General features: G+C 34.6%; 2 protein-coding genes and 1 pseudogene across 5 annotated transcripts; 1 reads left to right on the forward strand and 2 right to left on the reverse strand.

The window, feature by feature from the left end:
* Window positions 1–1,577: 1,577 nt before the first annotated feature.
* Window positions 1,578–2,639, forward strand: LOC145036095 (protein phosphatase 2C and cyclic nucleotide-binding/kinase domain-containing protein pseudogene; annotated as a pseudogene).
* Window positions 2,640–2,765: 126 nt separating this feature from the next.
* LOC145037396 (protein CHROMATIN REMODELING 4-like) lies at window positions 2,766–11,951 on the reverse strand. 2 transcript variants are annotated; one of them, XM_078986044.1, is made up of 13 exons: window positions 11,797–11,950; window positions 11,170–11,673; window positions 10,889–10,971; window positions 10,386–10,677; window positions 9,934–10,035; window positions 9,375–9,818; window positions 6,687–9,179; window positions 5,596–5,753; window positions 5,392–5,500; window positions 5,047–5,129; window positions 4,761–4,944; window positions 4,485–4,658; window positions 2,766–4,342 (listed from the first exon to the last, which is right to left on the reverse strand). In XM_078986044.1, exons 4-13 carry the CDS (start codon window positions 10,620–10,622, stop codon window positions 2,960–2,962), a joined length of 5,367 nt encoding a protein of 1,788 aa, XP_078842170.1. In that variant the 5' UTR covers window positions 10,623–10,677; window positions 10,889–10,971; window positions 11,170–11,673; window positions 11,797–11,950; the 3' UTR covers window positions 2,766–2,959. The 2 variants fall into 2 exon arrangements, with proteins under 2 accessions (XP_078842170.1, XP_078842171.1); XM_078986045.1 differs by lacking the exon at window positions 10,889–10,971 and having other exon boundaries at window positions 11,170–11,951.
* A 1,510-nt stretch (window positions 11,952–13,461) lies between these two features.
* On the reverse strand, window positions 13,462–19,080 carry KUP10 (K+ uptake permease 10). 3 transcript variants are annotated; one of them, XM_078986046.1, is made up of 9 exons: window positions 18,601–19,080; window positions 18,338–18,526; window positions 17,802–18,027; window positions 16,620–16,865; window positions 15,984–16,034; window positions 15,619–15,879; window positions 15,360–15,527; window positions 14,907–15,161; window positions 13,462–14,491 (listed from the first exon to the last, which is right to left on the reverse strand). In XM_078986046.1, the coding sequence occupies exons 2-9, from the start codon at window positions 18,449–18,451 to the stop codon at window positions 13,497–13,499; spliced, it is 2,316 nt and encodes a 771-aa protein (XP_078842172.1). In that variant the 5' UTR covers window positions 18,452–18,526; window positions 18,601–19,080; the 3' UTR covers window positions 13,462–13,496. The 3 variants fall into 3 exon arrangements, with proteins under 3 accessions (XP_078842172.1, XP_078842173.1, XP_078842174.1); XM_078986047.1 differs by having other exon boundaries at window positions 14,907–15,166; window positions 15,389–15,527; window positions 18,338–19,080; XM_078986048.1 differs by lacking the exons at window positions 18,338–18,526; window positions 18,601–19,080 and adding an exon at window positions 17,113–17,188 and having other exon boundaries at window positions 17,802–17,935.
* Between the last annotated feature and the right edge of the window lie 5,132 nt (window positions 19,081–24,212).

Below are 24,212 nucleotides of genomic sequence, written 5' to 3' on the forward strand. Positions count from 1 at the left end.
GAAAATTTTCAACTTTTCAGCTAATGGTACAAACGAGCCAAGCTACTCGTGAGCTACTCGGGATCGAATCGATAAAAGCTCGACTCAAAACCGATTTTAAACGATCCCGAGCTCGAGTTTAATATTAAGCTCGTTTATTAAACGAGCTTGAGCTGGAGCCTATGTCACTAAGCTCGATTAGGCTTTTTATATTTAAATAAAAAATATATTTACGGGTTAGGGATTTAGGGTATTAGTAATCGAGCTTCTTAACGAGCTAGAGCCGAGCTTAAGCCTATTTAGGCACGTCAGACAAAAAACGAGCCAAACCCGAGCTTAAATCGAGCCTGTATAATTATTTACGAGCTAGAGCCGAGCTCAATACAAGAAGCTCGAATCGAGCCGAGCTCGAGCTCGAGCCTCGCATAACTTAAACGAGCCCGAGCCGAGCCTGACCAGGCTCGGGCTCGGCTCGGCTCGTTTGCACCTCTATTTTCAGCTATTTGTTTTTGTACTTTATATTATCTGAAAATATTAACACAAGCATATCTCATTCGTTTAAAGTCATATTGACATGCGGGTTTTTTCAGAGTGTATTTTAGAGTTTGTACATGATTTTAAACTCTAATTTTGTTAATTTTTGTTTCGTATTCAATGAGTTACGTCCCCCAAAGTTGGGATATCAATATGAAAATTTTCAAAGTTTAATTTTCCGGGTTTTCCGGTTCTAAACCTACTTTATCCGGTTCCAACCTACCCACTTTGATGTTTTCGGGTTTTCCGGTTCTAAACCCACTTTACCCGGAACCGAACCGGAACCAGTTCCTATATACCGGTTTTGGTTTCCGGTTCTATAAAATCCCATTAACCGGTTCCGGGTTTTCCGAGTCCAGGTCCATCCGGTCCAGGTTTTGACCCACTTTCATCCCTAGTGCAGACGGTGGATTAAGGAAATCATTGGTGATATGCCTAGAAGCACATAACATATTCAGTTAATAAGTCTACTAAGAAAATGACATAAATGCTCTATAAACCTTTCAGGGTTTACCCATTTAGTCTTTAAAGTTTTTATCGGGTTTTATGGGTCCCTAAACTAAAATATTAGTCTCTAAAATTTTATCGGGTTTGATGAGTCCCTAAACTAAAATATGAAGTACTCTTCTAGTCCTATCAACATGTGCACATACCAAAAATAAACTCACAGCCCCTGTAAAGACAATATATATATATATATATATATATATATATATATATATATATATATATATATATATATATATATATATATTCAATGATCAATTCAGGGATTCAGTTTATGCTTTTATTTAGATACGTAATGATTTTCGATTCTTGGGTTTAGATAGAGACTACGCCAGCAGATAAGGTATCTGTTGGATTTTAATCGGTTGTTTCTTTGACATTTCTGTTTTAGTTTTTGAAGACTTGAGAGAAATACCCACAAATCCACAAGATGAAGTAAAGAATCTCGCAAGCTCTGATTGGAAAGTTAAGCAACATGCTTCTTGATTTTGTTTCTATATACAAAGTCTGTAAAACTCTTGATCATGAGTTTTAATCTAACTGTTGAACAAGGATCGATGGCGCATTCTCGTTTCCGGTAATGGGTTGTGCTTTTTCAGTAGACTGTAATCGGTGATATATGTTTACCTAGAGATCCTAAAGTGAAAGAAACCGATAATGTGGGCACATCTGAAATCGCCGTGTTTTCACCCAAATCTTCATACAAAGAAGACGATGGAGACGCAAATCAGGATCCCGAAGCAGGTATAACAAGGTTACGAAGGGTTTCAACAAAGTTTTCTACCACCAGATGGGTCTAGAATCGTCGTCATTCCAACAGGAAATTACAGGTTACAGTATTCGTATCTATCTCAAAGAGGCTACTACCCTCACGCCCTTGATAAAGCCAATCAAGATAGTTTTTGCATTCACACGCCATTTGGATCAAACCCTAATGACCATTTCTTTGGGGTTTTTGATGGACATGGTGAATATGGTACTCAATGTTCTAAATTCGTGAAGCAAAAGTTATGTGAAAATCTCCTCAGAAACAGTCGATTTCATGTGGACGCTGTTGAAGCCTGCCATGCTACTTTTTTAACAACAAATTCTCAACTACATGCAAACAATAATGTAGATGATAACATGAGTGGGACAACAGCCATTACTGTTTTAGTTCGTGGGAAGACACTTTATGTTGCTAATTCAAGCAATTCAAAAGCTATTATAGCTGAAAAAAGAGGGATAGAAATTGTGGCAGTTGATTTGTCAATAGATCAAACTCCATTTAGAGAAGATGAGCTTAAAAGGGTTTAGATTATGTGGTGCAAGAGTTCCTACATTGGATCAGATTGAAGGGTTAAAGAATCCAGATGTGCAATATTGGGACACCGAAGAAGGTCCTCCTAGGTTGTGGGTCCCAAATGGGATGTAACCTGGAAGAGCTTTTACAAGAGGTATTGGTGATTTGATTGTTGAAACAATTAGTGTTGTAGCAAATCCAAAAATTGTAGGAGAAAAGGAGTTTTGTTTGTACAAATTGATCCCTCAACTTAATTTTTTGGCTTTATAGGGACACAATATGAGTTTTTTTATCTAAAAGGTCATTGTCTCACTGACCCGGCTATTACAGATTGTCACGGACTAAAAGAGCAAAGAGCATGTCATATCCTAGTTTAGGGACCCATAAAGCCCGACAAAAACTTTAGGGACTAAATGAGTAAACCCTAAAAAATTTGTATGCCATTTATGACATTTTCCTTAAGTCTGCAAAAGGGTTTTAATATGTCTCAACTTGTTCCCACTATATCATTTACATGATTTTTTTCTTTTCTTCTAAATAGACGACAACTTTACATAATTTGGAAGCTCCTCTTATAGGCTATAATTAATAAACCTTTGTATTTTGTTTTGCTACTCTGAATCGCAACAAGTGCCTACAAAAACCCTAATAAACTCTTCAACATTCATCTTCACTACCATGATGATCGGACACTGTCCCTTCTGATGAAACCACCTCCTCCTGTAAGCTACTTTTACTTTCTGGTGGCAAAGATGGCGGATCTTGATCAGCAGGTGGTGGTGGTGGTGGTGGTGGTTGTAATGGTGCTGGTACATTGAGGTCCGGTTGGATACCTGAAGTAGAAGCAGCAGCATGTTCTTGTTCCTCGGGTTGATGGGTGGCATCTGGCAGCAATTGGCGGTGCTTCTTCTTCTTCTTCTTCTTCTTGAACATCTGGCGGGGATCTTTAGGGCGGGAAGGCGGCAAACCGGGCGGGATAAATGGAGGAATGGTTGGCGGTTCATCTCCATATATCAACCTCACTGACTCTGCTATTGCAGAAACCGTTGGCGGCAGTTCAGGCTCCGGCGCCCGGGAAACACCTCCACCCCCAGTCCCAGTCTCACCAACTGCATTACGAAGCCAATGTGGCAACTTGTTTTCCGGCAAGCCACTACCACTGCCGCTGCCGCCAGCCCCATCAACATTTTCACCTTTCTGATTTGGCATTTTCAGATTCTGTTGCTGTAAAAAGTTGAGCGGAAACCTGTCAAGATTCCACGCCGGAATTTGCATGAAATGGTGGTTTTCCGGCAATCCCAGCTTCATTTGGGTGAGGTGGGGCTGTAAACCGGGCGGAGGAGGAGGAGGAGCAAAGCGGATTTTATGCAAAGCCCGTTTCATCATTTCATCAGAGATCACAGGAAAACCAGAAGATTTTGAAGCTTTTGGTGGTGGAATATCCAAGATCTTGAGCTGTTCCTCCTCCCATCTTGCCGCCAGGTCTTCTGCCGTTCTAAATCTTGAAAATTTAAGGCGTGGGTCCCGAATCATGGCTTCCCAACCACCTCGCCCATGTCTACGAACCCCAATCCACAAGAAATCAAGTTCCTCTTCTGACCAAAAATCTTTAACAAGTTTCCGTTTAACTGGATTACTTGATCCTGATCCTGATCCTGTTCGCATCATTATGTTCTCGAGAACCCTGCGGTGGTTTTCCGGCAGCATTGGGTGGTTTTCTGGGAACATGGTGGGAGGGGGAGGAGGGTGGTCCGTTTCTTGAAGGTTGTCTTTATGGAATCTGAAATTTGGAAACATTGGGATTGTGGGGAAAGAGGCACTTGATCTCCCCAAAGATAAACTGGCGAGAAAGTCCGTTTGGGGATGTGAAGAGAGGTTTTTGAGATGGGATTGGGATTGGGATTGGGAGGGTATATTGAAGGGTAATTTGGGCAATGCTGCTGCTGCTGCTGCCATCATCATCTCATGATGAAGATATAAAGCATCTGCAGAGTTTTCTGAAGCCTGCACTCTTTTCCCTAGTGGTGGAACAAAGGTGTGCTACAAGGAGAGAATAGAAATTACCAGAATCCATCAATCATTAAACCAACCACCAAAAGCGAAAAAGTAAAAGCACTCGAAACGACGTAGTTTTGAGTGGGAAGTAAATGAAGTGGTTGTTTTGTAGAGTTATTATACATACCGAAGTAAAGGGAGGTGTGTTTTGAGAGCAAGGTGCTAAGTGAAATGGGAAGTAGTCAAGGCCGGGGGGCCCTGGTGGTCTACTTGAACAAGACTCCATCAGCTTTGTGGGGGCATTTGGAGCACATAGCCCCAGAACCACAACACTTTGTTTTTCTTTTACCAACTCTTTTTCCTATTAAAAAAAAACATTAAATAACAATATATATATATATATATATATATATATATATATATATATATATATATATATCCGTACAACAACTGAATGATGTACCTTTCCCGGATTTATATTTGGATGGGTGGGATCCAATGTCTTGTCTTGTTGGTGTTCTTCATTTTTTGCATCAATGGCTGTGGCTGGTCCCACACCATTCTTTTCTTGTGCAGGAGGAGGAATTGATTCTCTGAATATTTTCATCTGAGCCAGTCTTTGTTTTTGTCTGGCTCGAAGCTTACAACTGTAAAAAAAAACCAAACAATTCATTATACCATAATGCATGAATAATCCCAAGATAAATATTCTCTGAATATTATTCAGTTTTAAAAGATATAGAACTCACTACTTAAGCTTTAGAGCTTTTCCTGCGGGTGTATACTCACGCTCTGGCTCTGGCTCTGGTTCGGGTTCCTCCTCCGCACCAGTCTGCAGATATAATAAAAATATTGAAATTTTAAATCATAATATAGCAGGGTGAAGGTGTTCACTTCAAATCACTTTTGACAAAATAAGAGATAATTAATTCGGACATGAATGTCAACATGGTTATATATTAAATACAGATATTATATGCCCAAAGATGGAATCATTTTTATCTTTTTGTTCAATATTCGTATAATGTCGTAGACTAGATACGATACAAACATAAATAAATAATTAATAAAGAGAAAGTTAGGTAGGTAGGTACCTGATCTGTTGGGTGAAGGGGGGGATATGCTTCCCTATAGGAAACAGCTTTTCTTACCCTTTTCCCTCGACCAAGAGCTGCTTCCTCTTCACTCTGGTACTTCTCCCATCTAAACATCCACAATAATCACACTAACCAGTAACCACTAGATGCAAACAATACCAATACCAATACCAATGACAATGTAATAAACAAATGACATACCTGACTCTTAGAAGCCTGTCCCATTCATTTTCATCAGTGGGAATATTATTATCCTCTTTCTTTTCTGAATTCTGGGGGGCAGTGCTACCATCAATAATTGCTGAAGGTGATTCAGTTCCTCCTTGTTCTTCTGTTGGTTCATCATTCCAATCCAGAGACTAATTGGAAATACAATCAAAACATAAGATTATAAGAATTAACAAAATAATTTCATTACACATAACAATAATGCATTTTAAGTTTGTAGTAAGCATGTGGCCACAATAAAACCATGAGCAATCATATTTCCCAAACTTGGATATGATTCTTTTTTGTTTCTTTAACTATATCCATTTAGTACCAAGGATTAGCTTCAAAATTTATCAGAACTTAAACATATATACGATTTACCAAATAACTGCAACTATAATATCTGTTCATGAAAGATGATTAGAGCATCTAATACTAAAAAGCAACAATGGAACAATTTCATACCAATGGAACCAATTGTGAAACTTGGTTACTAGTTACTGACTGCTATGCATCCAGTTCAGTCACATATTTTAGATAAGGGGTATTATAGGAATTCAGCAGAAATACTAAGCATCTTGTTAGTGGGGTGGGGGGTAGTTTGGGTATTTATGCTATTTAGTTTGTTACAACAATGGCTTATAAAACCTGGTTACCATTAAAGAACCTGTTTCAATAAAACTGCCACATCATGTCCATTTAATCCTATAAAGTCCCAATGCACAATAAGTTCAGAAGGTAAACCTTAAGCATATGTTGACAATAAATGTGAATAAGATGTAACTACCCATTATAGCATTGTACTTTGAATTTGTTTCTTATTAGGACATTATACTTTAATTTATTTGTCTATTATTATAGCATCTTACTTTTCTTCCTATTACAGCGTTTTTCTTATTAACATTTTTCTTATTATAGCAGTCAAAAATTGCTTTGTATTTAGATGACACTGCTATAACTTGGTAGAGATGAAAGTAGGATCCTAACCACATTGCTATTTCTCGCATTTAACCTACAAATCAACCATTTTCTACTTATTCAAATCACCAGTAAGCATAATATTTCAAATTTTTTGTACATACCTTCACTGAGCCAAGCATATCATTCTCCATATCTCCTTCCCCATTATCAGTCAAACTTGAGTCAACATTGGATCGATCAAGCAGCTTCAAAATAGCAGTTTCATCCCACACAATCTTATTACTCCCATCCCTGCACTTATCCTGGTACACATCACCCAAACCACCACTCCGCTTCTTATTCTTCTGCTCCAAATCCACACCACTGTTTTCACCATCAAAAAGCTCTTCAGTTCCCCATTTTATAATATCTTCAACCTCCTTTTGAGACCCAGACTTATTCACAAAAAGATGATCAAGCATCAGTTTCTTTTTCGCAAGCTGCAAGATTCTCTCCTCAACACTAGCCCGAACAAAAAGCCGATATACAAGAAGCCGATTTGATTGCCCGATTCTATGTGCCCGATTCATGGCTTGGATATCAGCATGTGGATTGAAATCAGAATCATAGATTATAACTGTGTCAGCAGTTGCCAAATTGATTCCAAGCCCACAAGAACGGGTTGATAACAAAAACACAAACCTACTTTTATCTTGATTAAATCTCGCAATCGCCATCTGTCGATCCGAAATGGATACCGACCCGTCGACCCGTTCGAATGTTTTCGGCCCGAATTCAATGTTCAGGTAATCTTCAAGAATATCCAAAAGTTTTGTCATTTGTGAAAATATAAGAACCCGATGACCTTCTTTGTGCAAAATCTTGAGCATGGAATGAAGCAAACTTAGCTTTGCAGAAGCTTTGATCCGCATTTCGTGAAGAAACTCGATTGGCCCGGAATTCAATTCCGGTTCCGTCCCCGGAATCAGATACGGATGGTTACAAACTTTTCTCAGTTGCATTACGATGTTCAACATCGATTGTTGTGGGCCCCGCGGAGCCCCGTTTCCGATGTTCCTCAAAACGTGATAATTTTTGGTTAAAATGGCGCGATAATATTCCGATTGAATAGACGATAATTCGACCGGAACCACCTGTTCGGTTTTCGGGGGAATATTTTGCATCACGTCCTTTTTAAGCCTTCGAAGCATATGAGGTGCAACAAGTTTCTTCAATTCGTTTACTTTTTCGGCCATTGTCAGATCACTAAACTTATCTTCAAACGAAGTTAAACACGGGAATGAATCCGGTTGCAGGAAATTCAACAAATTATACATCTCCCCGAGGTTGTTTTGAAGAGGGGTCCCGGTTAGAAGCACCCGATGTTGAAAAGAAAACGTATTTAGCAAACTAAAAAGCTTACTCTCCGAGTTTTTTAACCTATGCCCCTCATCCACCACAAGAGCTTCCCATGGGATCCCACGTAAATGAGTCGCATCTGCTAAAACCATTTCATAAGTTGTTAAAAGAACATTGAATTTATAACTATTTGTGTTCTTTTTCTTCCCATTTGGATCATTTCCATGCCATTCATACTCACGGATTAGGGTTCTTGCCCGGGCACACCCATGATACTCGATAACATTAAGATACGGGGCCCACAACGAGAATTCAGCCATCCAATTGGGCATTGTGGAAAGCGGGACCAAAACTAGGGATGGTAAACGGGCTTTAAATTCAAAGTATAAAGATGACAGAAAAGCAGACGCCGATATCGTTTTCCCGAGCCCCATCTCATCCGCAAGAATTACGTTTTTGCCCTTTGACCAACATTTTCGCAACCAGTTTAATGCTTCGAGTTGATGAGGGAACAATGTCCCACCGAGCTCTTTCGGCTGCTCAATGAGACTCGCCACGTCACCATGGGTCGGTCCATGTGGACCACCATCTTTTTCAGCCGCTTGTTGCTCGAATTGGTTGAATAAATCGATAAGATGACGGGATTCTGTCATTATGGGCGAATCGGTCTTTTCCCATGTGCATTCATCGTAAGGAAGACCAGTCCATTTTATGAAAGCTTCGGGAGATTGATCTTTAGATGAACAAAGGGCAATCACTCGGTGGGGTGTTTTCCATTTTTCTTCACAAATGTTTATCAATGTTCTTCCATATTTTGCAGTGTAGTTGTCAAGTTTCCTTTTTGCCATAGCTTTTAACTCAGATTCAGGTACCCATGTATTATGTATATGAGACTTTCCAGCCCATTTGACTAATAACTCATAAGAAATTGAGGGCAAAGATTCTTTTTTCTCAAGGCTTTCAAAAGCTTCACTCTTTACATCAACCTTTCCATCTACATCTTCAGTTGGTTTTGGAATCTTTCCATCCATATCTTCAGTTGGTTTTGCTAAATCACTTGAAATGTTTACATCAATCTTTCCATCTACATTTGCTGTTGGTTTTGCTAAATCATTTGAAATCTTTCCATCTACATCTTCTGTTGGTTTTGCTAAATCATTTGAAGCATCTTTATTGGAATCATCCATGACTTGATTCATTGAATCTGTGACATTCTCTTCACTATTCTCAGTTATTTCAGTGCCCCCATTAGGTATGTCATTAGTTGAAGGATTTGTCTCATTGGCTTGAATTCGACAACCTAATACCCGTTCAACCTGCAAAATATATGAAAATATGTAGGCATATGGTAGTTACAAGAACATCTAAAATGATATAAACTTAAAAAGGTAAAATATAAACTTAAAAAGGAAAACTATTTGCCTATTCGAAATATTACTGCTTCAAGAACATCCAAACAGATCCAATAAATTCCAACAGGAAAAAGCAAATAGGTTTTAAGGAATTAATACCTCATCTTTAAATTTGATATCAAGATTTTCACTTCTTATGTTTTTTGACAAAGATTTGGCCTTTGCATGCTTAATTGCCTTGCTTTTAACTTGTTTCACTTGAGAACTGCTCGATTCCAAATGTTCTTTAGCTTCATGTTTTCGAGGCTTCTTTTTGACATCATCAGAAGGAACTTTCCACTTTCTTTTCAGGGATTTAGCAACACTTTCTACAGCAAGAACAACTTCCTTCTTTTGAGGGTGACCCTGATCCCCCTCATGTTTTTCATCATCTATCTGAGATACTTTATCGGTTTTTGCAGATTTGATTTTACTTTTTGATTTTTTACTTGTACTACCCTTTGTTTTTGCTCGCTTTAAGGTAGGATTGAGATTGTCTGTGGTCTCGAGTGAGTTGTCTTTTTGACAACATGTTGGGCATTTCCACTTCCCTTCCGGTATTTGCTTAACCACAAATAGTTGCAAGAAAAAAGATATAAAGTAATTAATATCCACCCAACAACCGACATCATTAAATAAAAAACATTACAAGAAATGCATGAATAAAGTAAATAGAAACCTTAAGAGGCGGATCCAAGCACTCAATATGATAGGTCCTGGGACAGCTGTCACAACAGAGCAAGTCGCCCCCAAGATCACATACAACACATTCATAATAGTACTGGTGGAAAAATGAAAATTCACAAATATTAATATATATAGGGCTAAATGAAAGAACCAGGTATGCATGTTCATTTATTTGTGCATTATATAATCCTACTTTCATTTCATTCTATTACAATACAACATTGTATACGTCAACTATTTTCTTATTATACTTTGAAAAGTCTACCCAATTAAAGAATTGAAAATGACATTGTTATAACTAGGTATATTTTGCAGAGTACAATGTTGCAATAGGAAGAAATGAAAGTAGAATGCTATAATTTTAAAAAAAAAAAAAAAAAAAAATCAATGAAAGTGTGTTGCTATTTCATGCGTTTAGCCTAATGTATATGAAGGAGAACTGACCCCATCGTTTCCTTTTTCCTTGACAGGTGTTCGATCAGAAGAGGTGTCTGGTTTTAACTTCCCTTTGGATGAAATAGTTGTGTGTGATTCCGAATTTAAAGAATCAGTTGTGTTGCCATTGGACTTCACTGACCCTGAAGGAGTCTTTTTCCTTTTTCGCTTCAAAACCCAGTTTCCATTGATGATGTCATCAGTTGGCAAATCGTTATTTTCCATTTTAGGATCCAGATCTTCCATTTTGTGTTGAGGGTGACACAAGGCATCAGCAAATCACGAGTAAAACTCTCATTTACTACAAAATACATGAATAATATTGAATGAAAAACAGATCATATAAATGCAGTGAGAGCAATGCAATTGGATACAAGCTTTGAATGAAAAGTAATTTGATTAGGAGACCAAGGAACATTTCAACCAATTTCCTTACATATATAAGTGGTAAATCAAAGTATCGGATATGATTTCAAAATGGAAACATTTTCATATCAGAGTTGAGAACTCACAAGGAAATCTGAAAACAAGTATCCTAATAAACTTGCCAGCAGCTCTCACGAATGGTCAAAGCCAATTTGAGTAGATCCTGTTTCTATATCAAGCACATACATTCAATAGTTTCATTACTAAACCCAAAACCCCAAATCAGTAAAAGTCTAATTAGGAAGAACCCAGATGATTAAATTTAGGGACAAAAAACAGCATAATTCACTTCAATCAAGCAATAAACAGCTCATCTTGAACATATCACCAACCAAATAACAAAAAAAACAAGTAAAGAACAACTTACGGTCTTTGAATTGATCGGAGAACAACAGGAAGTCGATGGATTCAAGAGAGAGAGGTTTGCGGGTGCGTATGGGTATGCTAGGGCACGAGACGAAAAGGGGGAAGAAGAGAATAAATAGAAAGAGAAAGAGCGTATGATACGGATTCGGCGGGGGTTGAGGTGGTCTTTATATCGCTCATCTCATACTCATTAATAGAGAAATGTGAATGAAAGTTTCGAATTAACAAAACACCCAACACACACTCTCTCTGACATGGGTTTTTGTGTGTGTGTGTTTTGTTGTGAAGAGAGGGACTCCGGGGAAAGAGAAAAGGACTCCTCCTTTAACCAATCCCCTCCTGCCACGTGGGTCCGCCAGGACGATGTATCACTCCCCACCCCACCAGACTCATCTCTCTCTCTCTCTCTTCACGCGAGCCCACACACCCACTTCCCATTTTTCACGTTCATCGTCTTCTACTTCTTCCATGACTAGAGAGAGAAAGTGCGCCTGAATGCTTCTTCCTGTCATCATCACCACAAAGTCCATGTGTTGTGTTTGAGTTTTTGTATTCTGAAACTTGTTTTTCTTTTTAGGGATTGGATTAGGATTTGAAGTATACAGAATAGCCATAGGAGTGGGGTTACCTTCTTCTATCACCCTCGAATAGCTATTTCTGGTGTGATTTGGGACATGGATGATGGATTGGAATCGGATGGTAACCCATAGTTATCGAACTTGGTGTTTGAGATTTAGTTTACAACTAACTTCCTGTTTGTTCGATTTTGTCTCTAGGGTTTTTGTTTTTCTATTGCGGAATTTGATTTTTATATTGATATGATCAATATTTATATATTCTTTTTCAAAAAAATTACAACAGAAAACAAAAAGAGAAAAAAAAAACATAAGAAAAAGAGATTTAGTCTTTTAAAGAAGATAAAGTTTTCCAATAATTTATGCTATCAATTGCGCGTTATATAGCAGGGCTATAGTGTTTTGCGGTATTACTGAACTGTCATTTTGAAATAGGGTTTGCAAATAGCTGTGACGTTATTACGAGCGTTATTAACCGTGAATCTCATCGACGCTATAGCAAAGCTACACCCGCTTTCACAATTTCATACACATTGAACTACTTTTACAAAGAAAAAACCGATTGTAGACTATTTCAATATTAAATTTGTATTTTTTTAATTTGTCCATTATACTTTTGTTTTAGTAAGTCCAAATAATAAATCTACTTAATTACAAACTACAAAACAATAAATAACAACTTCTGTTTCTCGTTTCTTTTTGTACTTAGAAACCACGAACGACTTGAATTGCAATAACATTTTGACATTTTTTAATTTTCATATTAATATATTATAATATTATATATATGGTTTATGTGATGTTCTTATATGAATTTTTATAATATGAATTCTATATAGTATTGGTGTTTAGCTTAGCTTTTCAGGGACAAAAGTCATTTTTTGAAAAGTCACAAAAAATCAGTTTTCCCGATTTTTCCAAAAAGTTCATTTTTACTTGTATCTAAATCCAAAAGTAGCTTTTAAAATGCATTTGTCAAACATCTTTTGTTTTCTATCTTTTCCTAAAAAAACTTTTGGCTTTAAAAAACTAAACCAAACACCCTCTAATACTCTAATATATATAAACCTTGTATAAATATATAATATAAATTACACATAATAATAGAAAACCACTATATCACCGCTATACCACAATGATAACCGGGATTTCAAATAGTGGCATGTGACCGCTATTGAAATTTCAACCGCAATAATTGTTTATGTTATAATACACAAAATTTGAACAACGATATAATAAATATTTACATAAGAATTACACCTTCTAAAATTATAACGTTGGTTAAATCCAAAAAATAATAATTAATTTTCGTATTATAATATTATTTTATAATTTTATAGATGAAATTAATTGAACATTGAATTTTGATAAGTCTATTTATCATAAAAATGATCCAAGAAACTTACATTACACTAAATTCATCAATAATTTGATTGATTTTCACCCGTCGATACTTTATATATACGAGAGATTTTCTACAATTCTCATTTGAAAAAATTCATGAGAGATTGTTCTTATAGAAATAAGTTCTTTTTTAAAACTGCTTCTAAAAATTTGAACTATGTAAATATGATATTCATTTTTATTTAAGATGCTAATATTTTTTAACTAAACAAACTAAAATCACTTACGCTTTGTACATAAAAAGTAAAAGGATGAGTTAAAACCAAAATTTTAACCTACCTTGTAGAAATCGAAAACATTTGAAAGGTAAAAAATAGAACTAAATTTAAATTCATTAATGAAATAAGTGTTACACATAAAACACTTGCCCAACATTCAAAAGGGTCTCATGAGGAACATTAAAGATCACACTATGCTCCCTGCAAATCTTTCTCAAAAAAGCATAAATATAATCAATCGAAATCCTCTTATAAAACCTCGAACCCCGCCTAGCTGTCACCACCGTGTTCCCCATTATATGCACCACTCCGGCCGCCCTACAACTCAACAAAAACTCCATCTCATCCACCTCCGTATGACTGCTCGCTCTCCCGGAAGACATCCCCGCCGCCATGTTTTCCGGCAAGATACAGTCACCAACCGATGAACACGTTTCATTTTCCGGCGAACACACGGTTTTCTGGCCACCGGAAAACACACTATACTCATCGGAATCCGAGCAACCTTCCATCATCGATTCAAGTCTTATAAACAAGAAAAGATTATCGAAAAGTTTCTTCTCAAATTCATCGTCTTTTTTATGCAAATCTTTGTATCCATACCTCGCTACGCATCTAAAAATATGGAAATTTTTCGGCCCGATTCGTTTCACGAGAAACCGTTCGTCTTCGGGGACCGTGTAAACCGGGAGATATTTCACGCAGACAAACACAACCACCGAATGGATCGCGGGTAAATTTGTTACCAAATGTGAGAAAATATGCGGGACCCCACTTGCGAGCTCGGTGTACACGAGCCCGACACCGGGGACACGGACTAGACCGAGGCTTGGGCCGAGACCGAGGATCCATGCCATTGAGATTTTACTATGCATTTCGAATTCGTATCTTTTAAGGGTTCCGTAATGCCAGATGTACATGATGAGAAGGAATACTCCCGCGATCACGAGTGGGACCCACCCGCCTTGGTTGATCTTGAAAAGTACAGATGAAAAGTAGGTGCACTCGACAATGAGAGAGAGTGCGGTGAAGATGAATACGAGAATCCAATGACATCGCCACACAAGCAGCATGATTAAGATCATGAGGAATGTTGTTACGAGCATGACCACGACAACTGCGGTGCCTATAATCACATGATCGAAATAAGTTTAGTTTTCTAGGGCTATTTCTTTATGATGAAGATGACGAGGGCATTTATGTCTTTTGCACACACGGATGAGCTTGTGTCCCACCTTTTTGGGTGGGACAAAAACTTGCAATTTTTACCCCGTTGATATCAGTTTTGGTTCCAGTCTAATGCACGTCAAACACAGTACAACTTGTTTTGCCATGTGTAGGACAAAACAGTCTTGTAGTGCGTTTAGAACTGATATCAACAGGACAAAAAATTGCAACCCAACAAGGTGGGACAAGAACTCGCTCTTGATCTCTCGTCTGTGCAAAAGACGTGATCTCTCGTCTGTGCAAAAGACGTCTGAATAACCGAAATAACCCTAGAAAGCTTTCCAAGTATTTCTCCATTTGTTACGCATACTCACCATAAGCATTGCCGATCTGGCTTTGATTTTTGAATCCAACGGTTACAACGATACAGAGAACCATAAGAATCCAATTGATATCCGGAACATAAATCTGCCCCAAAAATTTCTTTGATGTATGAACAACTTTGATTCGAGGAAAGCAGCCGAGTGCATTAGCCTGCTTAATTATAGAAAAAGTAGCAGATATAGTAGCTTGACTCGCAACAATAGCAGCCAAAGTTGCAATAACAAACATCGGCCAATATATTCCATCTGCACTATTACAAAAAACTCCTATTACAGTTTCAGTAAAAAAAAAAAAAAAAAAAAAACTGCAACCCCTGAGCTGACTCACACTATTTCGCCAGTATTCACATTGGAACTAAAACTCCCACAATGTGGTAAATTTAAGATTATTTATAGTAGCAAAGTGGTAAAAAATATATATATATATATATATATATATATAACCTGGTATAGAGCGATAAAAGGCATCGTACACATGTTCTTTGTTCTTCATAAGGTAGGCTGCTTGTCCACAATAAGCAAGAAGAAGGCAAGGAAACACAACAACCGTAAATGCCAGCTGGATTGCTGAAACTGGAAAATGAGCAAGGTCTGCAAAAAGTGCCTCCGTCCCTACAATTTTTGGTTCGTAAGATTCCATGGAATTGGTTGGAACTGGAATGGAATACGATTCCATTCCGATCCCGGGTGAATAACTGAATACCTGTGATGCTGAGCATGATTCCACCGAGGGAAATCCAACCATTTTTACCACGTCTTTTAAAGTAGCGGAATATATATACGGGTGAAAAAGCGCGTAAAATGCCTTTGTCATGTTTGCAGATGTTGAAGATTCCAATTCCTCCGATTAAGAGAAACCAAAGCAATACGATTGGAGCAAAAAGCCATCCTACTTTGTCTGGACCATAATGTTGTAGGCTAAACAAGAATAGTAGTATGATAACAGAAACTAGTATTACAACATCTACAACAAAGAACAAAATTAAAACATGGAGATTTTTAGAAAGAAGAAATAAAAAAAGGTAACGAAAAATTCTTTCTATAAATAGAAGCAAAATATTGACCTACCGTTACTCATCCTAGGGTGGTCTATCTTGATACCCCCAGAAGCTGATAAAACTGGTGAAAATACATATTATGGTTAAAAACATTTCATAACTAATGAAAAAGTAAGATACATAAGATCAAGAACTCCTATATGTATAGATCATCATTAAAAACAAATCAGAATTAAGAAAATTAAACCAGAAATAAAGATTCTTTTTAACCTACGCAAATATTTTATCTAGAAAAAAGGTGATATCATATATATGGAATAAAAAAAAAACAGATGGAAAATATTTGTGGAAAATTAATGCATATTTTAAGGATAAACCTATTAAATTCATAATAATGGTCTTCGTTTTTCATCTTCCAGATGACTAGGTTCTCTCAAAGCGATTAAAATTGCAATTATTTTGTCAACTTTCAGCCAAAAATGAAAGTGACTTAATTGGTTTACCCTACAAAAATAATGTTGCATTAACTCTAATTAAGGTCAACTGCATCAAAAAGAAGCGGGATTTTAAAAGGTGATCCAAATATTACGAATAATGTAAAATAAATAGAAGTACAAGAAGAGAAGCAAAAATGTTTTACATGAAGATAAAAGTAGAAAAATAAATTTTCTTTTTTTGAAAATAATTAGTATGATGATAATGTTACCTGAAATAGCAGGAGTAAGAATTCCATCTCCAATAACCATACAAGTGCCAACAAGGACAAGTAAAAGAAGGGCATTCTTTCTAAATGCATGTGCTTCCAACCATCTCTTTGTTTTTGCAGCAAATGATTGCTTATGAATTGTGTTTCGACTATAAGTTGTCAACTCTTCATCAGTTCGATGTTGATTAGGAATTGTATTAACTTTTGCATGTCGACACAATAATGAGTAAAGAGCAAAAGTCCCCCCTACAAAATAATTAACAAATTCAGTGGTTGACTTGTCAAGACAACATCATCATAAAGGATAGTTTTGACTTTTTCGCTTTGTAACCCATACAGAAAAGTCAACTATGAAGGAAAACAAGTAGAATCCAAGATTGGAGATAAGGAGTGATGTTGAACTCTTCAACTTTCAAGACTTTATAATTATAAAATCAATGTAGTTGAAAGGGATGATTAAGATTAAGGAGGTGAGATACAGAATTACAGATACCTCTAGGAAAGAAGCATTATGACACCAAATCATTATAGTTAACAATTACAGGCTATTTTCACAGCTCAAATCTAGCCTGCAAAAAGCATCACAGAAAGAGCCAATGAGGATAGATGTTGGAATGGAATTGAAAGAAATCACTGGATTAGACAAAGACAAAGACAAAGACAAAGAAGGAATCTGTTAAGTGTTAAGTAAAGAACGGATAGAAATAGATTTCAGACTCATGAAATGAAAGAAATCACTCGGATTAGACAAAGACAAAGAAGGAATCTGTTAGTGAATACCATTGATCCATCAAGATCAATGCAGATTGAAGATTTGAAGTCCAGAAAGTGGAAAGAAGCAGATTCAGTGAGAAATACACATAATACTTTCACACCCTCTTTTATGCAACAAACGAAATACGATAAGGCATTTCTGGTTTTTGAGTCATAAAAAGTAAAAACATCTCTACAAAACTGCTAAAAGGAAGATTATTGTGTGTAGGGTTACCCCCTTTTACCACTAGGGCAAAACATGTGGGGACCACAACAAGGCCTTCTAACCAACAATATGATGTATATATAGCATGTCATAATGGTCTCAATTTAAAGTTACACAAACAATAGTGTTTAAATTATTACATAATAAACCGAAATATGATAAAAGATACATAAATAAGTAAATAAAAGTAGAGAAATAGGTACCTTGACCATTGTCATTTGCACGACAGACGATGAAAACATATTTAATGAGTGGAACAAGAGTAAGAGAATATATGATCAAGGAAAGTGCCCCAATAACATCCTCTGTATCATCAATTCCTTTAGGAAATGTATTGTAGAATACGTATAGAGGAGAAGTTCCCAAATCTCCATACACAACTCCAAGACTTTGAAATGCAAGACGAAGAAGTAATATAACTGAGAATTTCTGCATTTGACACAATAGTTTATCATCAAAAACTTATAACCTTTGTAACTAAAACAGAGAATTTCTGCATTTAAGGGGCATTATGATTAGGGAATCTAGCTTTTCTTTCATACAACAAGCAAAAAAGAAAAGTTGAGTTGAATCCCTAATCAACCTGCGGACTACAAGAACAAGGAATGACGAAAACAGAAACAAGATTGACCCATATGGAAAAGAAAATTAATAGAATCTACGAAAGCTGTATTCATGAGAGAGAGATTAACCCCCAAAAAGCAAAAGCATTGAGAAAAAGAAAGTGGCATAAAGTTACCTTTTCTCTGTACATATTCTTGAGCCTACCAGCCTCTTCGTCCATTGGCTGATCGATCTTCTGCTCCAAAGCCCATATGCCACCTTCGTTTTCGATCTCTTCAGTCAGATCCATTTTAATTCTCTGACCCAAGATTGAAGCAACACCAACAAAGAAATCGATGGACTTGAACACACTTCACCTAAATGGCTAGAATTGAGTTCAATTAAAACCACAAAATGGAATTCAGTCTTATCGCGTACTCTTTCTGTATATATACGTACTGAAGCAACTAAAAGGAGAAATACGAACTGAGAAATCGTTGGTTTAAATTGAAACCCAATTCAACTGAACTTCAATTCTCAATCTCTCAAATTAAGTTAACCCTCAAAGTGAACTGCAATTTTATTGCCCACTTTCTCTCTAGCGAGTAACCTGAGCAGAAACATGGGTGCAGATTAACTTGATTCTCAATGGATCAGACTCTCGAATTGAATAACCGACATGGAAAAACTCAAGTTTATCACTTCCTCTCAAGTGGGGTAAGCAGCTCTGACAAGAATATTGAATTATATCCCTTCGAGAAAACTAACCAAAAGAACTTGATTCAAATTTAGCGTCGATTTTCTTCTAGTCTTTTTTAGGTTCCGAGTTGGGCGTCTAGCATGGAATATGGACGACGAAAATGGAATAGAAAAAAGGAAAACGCCTATGCGGCAAAGGGAAAATAGTATCGAAAACGAAGGTTGTGTGGTCATCCTAGATCATTGAATATCTTTTATTTGTTTATATAATAAACAAAAAAAACTACATATAAATAGTATAAAATCTTTGCGCTTTCTTAGATTTGCATGTTTTGTCTTTAATTTTTTCTTTCTACACATTGTTATTGATTGTGATTTTAGTTTTTTTTGTGTGGTTGGTCATAACCCACCTATATTTCTATTCAGAAAAATTTCTTGTATTTTAATAATCCATGGCATCAAGGCAGGAATTTAGTTAATCTGAGTTAGAAGATAATCTGAAAAATCAACTCCCCTTGTGATAGTTGTTATTCGAGTTTAATATTTCAGTTTAGATTTAGTTTTTTTTTTTTTTTTTAATGTTAGTGATATATATATATATATATATATATATATATATATATATATATATATATATATATATATATATATATATATATATATATATATATATATATATCTTTACTACTTATAAAAAAAATCTAACTATTTCTATAAATAGATTGAATATAATAATATTATTTTTTTAAGACGTCCAAACTATTAAGCTTGAAGTACAACCCATTTATAATATAATAATATTAAAACTTTAACCATATCCTTTATCCCTTAAAAATCTCGTATCAAATTAATAGAATAATTCATTTGCAAATTGAACCCGTCAATCTCAACACTTCAACCATTTGAAGCGGTCAATGTCAACAATTTATAGAGGATCTCTTCTCTCACATTGGTAACAAACAATCTCATAATATCTATCTTCGTAATCCCTTCAAAGTAAGAAATATACGCACACTCTCTCGAAAAACCCTAACCAGTAACCAAGACAGTATAACCACCACCACCACAGCCGCTCTGCCTCCTTTCGCCTTCAATCAACCACTATCACGACTACCGCCCTTCCTCTCACCCACGACATGAACTTTCTTTTGGAACATAACATTTTTCTTTAAAAAAATATCGTTGAAAGAAGCTATTTGTCCCCGCCGCTGTGCGCGGGTAACGGCTAGTATATATATATATATATATATATATATATATATATATATATATATATATATAGAGAGAGAGAGAGAGAGAGAGAATCAAGATCAAATAAGAAGCAAATTTTTGGTAGGAAGGTAAGAAGTTTTTTTTCTACATATTTTTTTCGCGAACAAACAAAATGAATCATTAGATAATTCACAAGAAAAAATTCTCAAAAAAACATCTCGAAGCTTCATTTATACAATGATTTTGTTGTTATTCACTCAAATTATCATAAAAATGAATTTTTTCTTAATTTACTTAAAAATGAATCATAAAGATGTTTTTTTAGGAATTTTTTCTTGTGAATCATCTTACAAATGAATCATCTAGTGATTCATTTATTTTGTTCGTCAAAAAAATATGTAGAAAAAAAAACTTCTTACCTTCCTACCAAAAAAAATTTCTTACCGAATCTATATCCTATATAATATATATATATATATATATATATATATATATATATATATATATATATATATATATATATATATAGGTAGGTTCAATTGAGAAAATAAAAAGGCTAAGAATAGGGGGAATCATTCTCAGCCACTCATTTAATCTAAGCATAAAAGATACGGTGGCAAACTTGTAAATATCGTAATAACCTTCAATCTCAAATACGTAACTATAGAATTCGATAACTGTTCGTTCATCATCAAAATTTTTCCTCCAACCTTCAATAATCATCCAGATTTCTTCAACTAAACCGGAATTTATTCGTTGTTCATGAAATTGGAATCGGAATTCTGGACTCGCAATCACAGTCGACATTGATGGACTTAGAATCGGTACTCACAGGTTCCCAATCGGATTTCCGGAAATCAAAATCAGATTGAGAAATCGATCAGAGATAGGATGTCGCATCTGAAGTCGAAATCGGAAGTATATGATGATTTGGAATTGATAACTTGATGTTTTTAACATTTTTAAAATAGTTAACTTGTTTGCACTCTAACTGTTTGATGAAATGCATAAACTAAATTACCACGTTATATTCACATATGAATATGTTTTCTCACCTGAATCAGTATATGATTATTAAAAACACAAAACAAATATGCAAGTCTGTATGTTATTCATATGTGAATAACATATAAAAATTATATATATTTGTCAAAATACCTTCAATATTCATAAGTGAATATACCTTGTAATATTCATATGTGAATATACTGTGTAATATTCATAATTGAATATATCATCTAATATTCACAAGTTAATATACTCTGTAATATTCACATGTGATATACCATGTAATACTATATAATATTCACATATAAAATATCATTTAATACTCATAAGTGAATATACCATCTAGTATTCACAAGTGAATATACTGTGTTAATATTCACAAGTGAATTCATCGTCCAATATTAAAATATGAATATACTATGTTTATTATATATTATATTCATATATGAATGATACTTAAATTGTAAAAAAAAAAAAAAAAAATCATGCTTTTTATTTATAAGTGAATAACGAATATACTGTAATAAAACCTGATGCATTGTTATTCATTTATGAATAACGATAGCTGAAAATATAAAAAAAAAAAAAAATTTATTTTATCTTAAAACTATATCAATATGGATGTCTATTTGTAGAGAATAAAAAATCATGAATTTTGGTATATTTAAAATCATTTTTTGATAAAAATAGCTTATAAAAATTATAAAAAAAAAACGAAAAAACTATGTTTTTGTATATATTAAGGTAATGATTAGCATAGTTTAAGGAAATATGTTATGTTGGAAAACACATGTGCATTCGTTTCCCATTTCCACCGGTACGTTGGAGCCTTTTACGGCAAAAAATAAATGATTGGTTGAGAATGATTCCCCAATTCTCAACCTTTTTTTTTTCTCAATTAAACCTTCCCCTATATATATATATATATATATATATATATATATATATATATATATATATATATATATATATATATATATATATATATATATATATATATATAGAGAGAGAGAGAGAGAGAGAGAGGTAAGTTCAATTGAGAAAATAAAAAAGATTGAGAATGGAGAATCGTTCTCAGCCACTCATTTATTTTGTCGTAAAAATCTTTATTGTACCAGCGGAAATAGATAAGGAATACACATGTGTTTCCAACAAAACATGTTTTCTTAAACTATGTTAATCATTATCTTAATATATACAAAAACATAGTTTTTTTTTTTTAAGAAGCTATTTATATCGAAAAATGATTTTAAGTATACCAAAATTCATGATTTTTTATTCTCTACAAATAGACATCCATATTGATATACTTTTAAGATAAAATATAAAAAATTATTTTTTTTTTTATTTTCAGTTATCGTTATTTATAAGTGAATAAAAATGCATCAGATTTTTGCTACAGTACATTCGTTATTCACTTATTAATAAAAATATATAATTAATTTTTTTTTACAGTTTAAGTATCATTTATACTATTTATTCATATATAAATAACAAATTAACTGTAACAAAAATAAAATGTTTTATTCATATATGAATATAAAATATGACGACAACTAATACACGTTTTATTCATATATAAATATAATATATGATGAAAGATGATGTAAAAAATATATTTTAAGTCAGAAAACTTTATTGCGTGTCATATTATATATGAATGGTACTTAAACTATAAAAAAAAATTACGCATCCGTTTTATTCATAAGTGAATAACGAATATACTGTAATAAAAATGTGATAGATTTTTTTATTCATTTATGAATAACGAGAGCTGAAACTCTAAAAAAATAAATTTTTTATTTTATTTTAAAGTATATCAATATGAATGTCTATTTATAGAGAATAAAAAAAAGTATGAATTTTGATATATTTAAAATAATTTTTCGATAATAATGACTTTCTAAAAACGAAAAAACGAAAAAAAAAATATGTTTTTGTATATATTAAGGTAACGATTAACATAGCTTAAGGAAATATGTTTGGTTGGAAAACACATGTTTATTTGTTATCCATTTTCGATAGTACGCCTAAGTGTTTTGCGGCAAAATAAATGTGTGGTTGAGAATAATTCTCCATTCTCAACATTTTTTTTCTCAATTGAACCCTCATATATATATATATATATATATATATATATATATATATATATATATATATATATATATATATATATATATATATATATATATATATATATATATATATATATATATAAAGGTTGTAAAAAGCTCGTCATGGCTCTACCATGGTGTGCCACGACTCCAAGGCTTGCACTTGCCGCCAAACTTTGTCAAAACACCGCATTAACTCATATATGTGTATAAAATGAATAATAGTTGAAAATACATATAAAAATATCAATTATATAGAAAATTTCCGCCTTAAGTCACGCCTTACAAACGTCATGACTCGCCAATGCTCGAAAAAGCTTAAGGCTTAACATTGCCACCAAGTCACGCCTTACGTTATTTAGAACATTGATATATATATATATATATATATATATATATATATATATATATATATATATATATATATATATATATATAATTGGGTTCTTTGTAAACTAAGGAATTAGGGCATGAGGACCAATTAGCATTTGACACATGTAATTAATTAATTAATTTATAAATAATGGTTTAAAGGGTATCAAAGTAAATCGATCAATTAGAGGCGTAAACCCTAGAACATTATACCGGACGATTTTTGTTAAGAGGCGGGATCGGTTATGATTTTTTTTTTTTTTTTTTTGGGGGGGGGGGGGGGGGGGGGGGGGTTCGGTTGTGTGTTACATGTGTAGTCGTCGATTGAGGTCAATCGGCGGAAAATACCAGAAGATATACGCGCCGATTTTATGAGCTGATAGAGAATTGAGCGGGATCGGTTATGATTTTTTTTTTTTTTTTTTTTTTTTGGGGGGCGGGGGGGGGGGGGGGGGGGGGGGGTCGGTTGTGTGTTACATGTGTAATCGTCGATTGAGGTTAATAGGCAGCAAATACCAGAAGATATACCCGCCCAATTTATGATAGAGAATTGAGCGGGATCGGTTATGATTTTGGGGGGATTGGTTATTTCTCCTTCTATCCTTCTACGGATGACCCATACGACACTGTATCTCCCCATCCCGACGTTTGCACAGTTGTTTCGGC

Source organism: Lactuca saligna, chromosome 3 (genome assembly GCF_052625555.1).
Source record: "Lactuca saligna cultivar CGN05327 chromosome 3, ASM5262555v1, whole genome shotgun sequence".
Taxonomy (NCBI): Eukaryota; Viridiplantae; Streptophyta; class Magnoliopsida; order Asterales; family Asteraceae; genus Lactuca; species Lactuca saligna.

Coding starts and splice junctions, on each gene's coding strand:
- LOC145037396 (XM_078986045.1), bottom strand. CDS start 10,622: ATGGAAGATCTGGATCCTAAAATGGAAAATAACGATTTGCCAACTGAT. Junction 5,501..5,595: donor GACAGGCTTCTAAGAGTCAG/GTATGTCATTTG, acceptor GTGGATGTTTAG/ATGGGAGAAGTACCAGAGTG. Junction 4,945..5,046: donor AAAGCTCTAAAGCTTAAGTA/GTGAGTTCTATA, acceptor TTTTTTTTACAG/TTGTAAGCTTCGAGCCAGAC.
- KUP10 (XM_078986046.1), bottom strand. CDS start 18,451: ATGGATCTGACTGAAGAGATCGAAAACGAAGGTGGCATATGGGCTTTG. Junction 15,162..15,359: donor CTTTTATCGCTCTATACCAG/GTTATATATATA, acceptor GTAATAGTGCAG/ATGGAATATATTGGCCGATG. Junction 14,492..14,906: donor CCAGATCGGCAATGCTTATG/GTGAGTATGCGT, acceptor ATGTGATTATAG/GCACCGCAGTTGTCGTGGTC.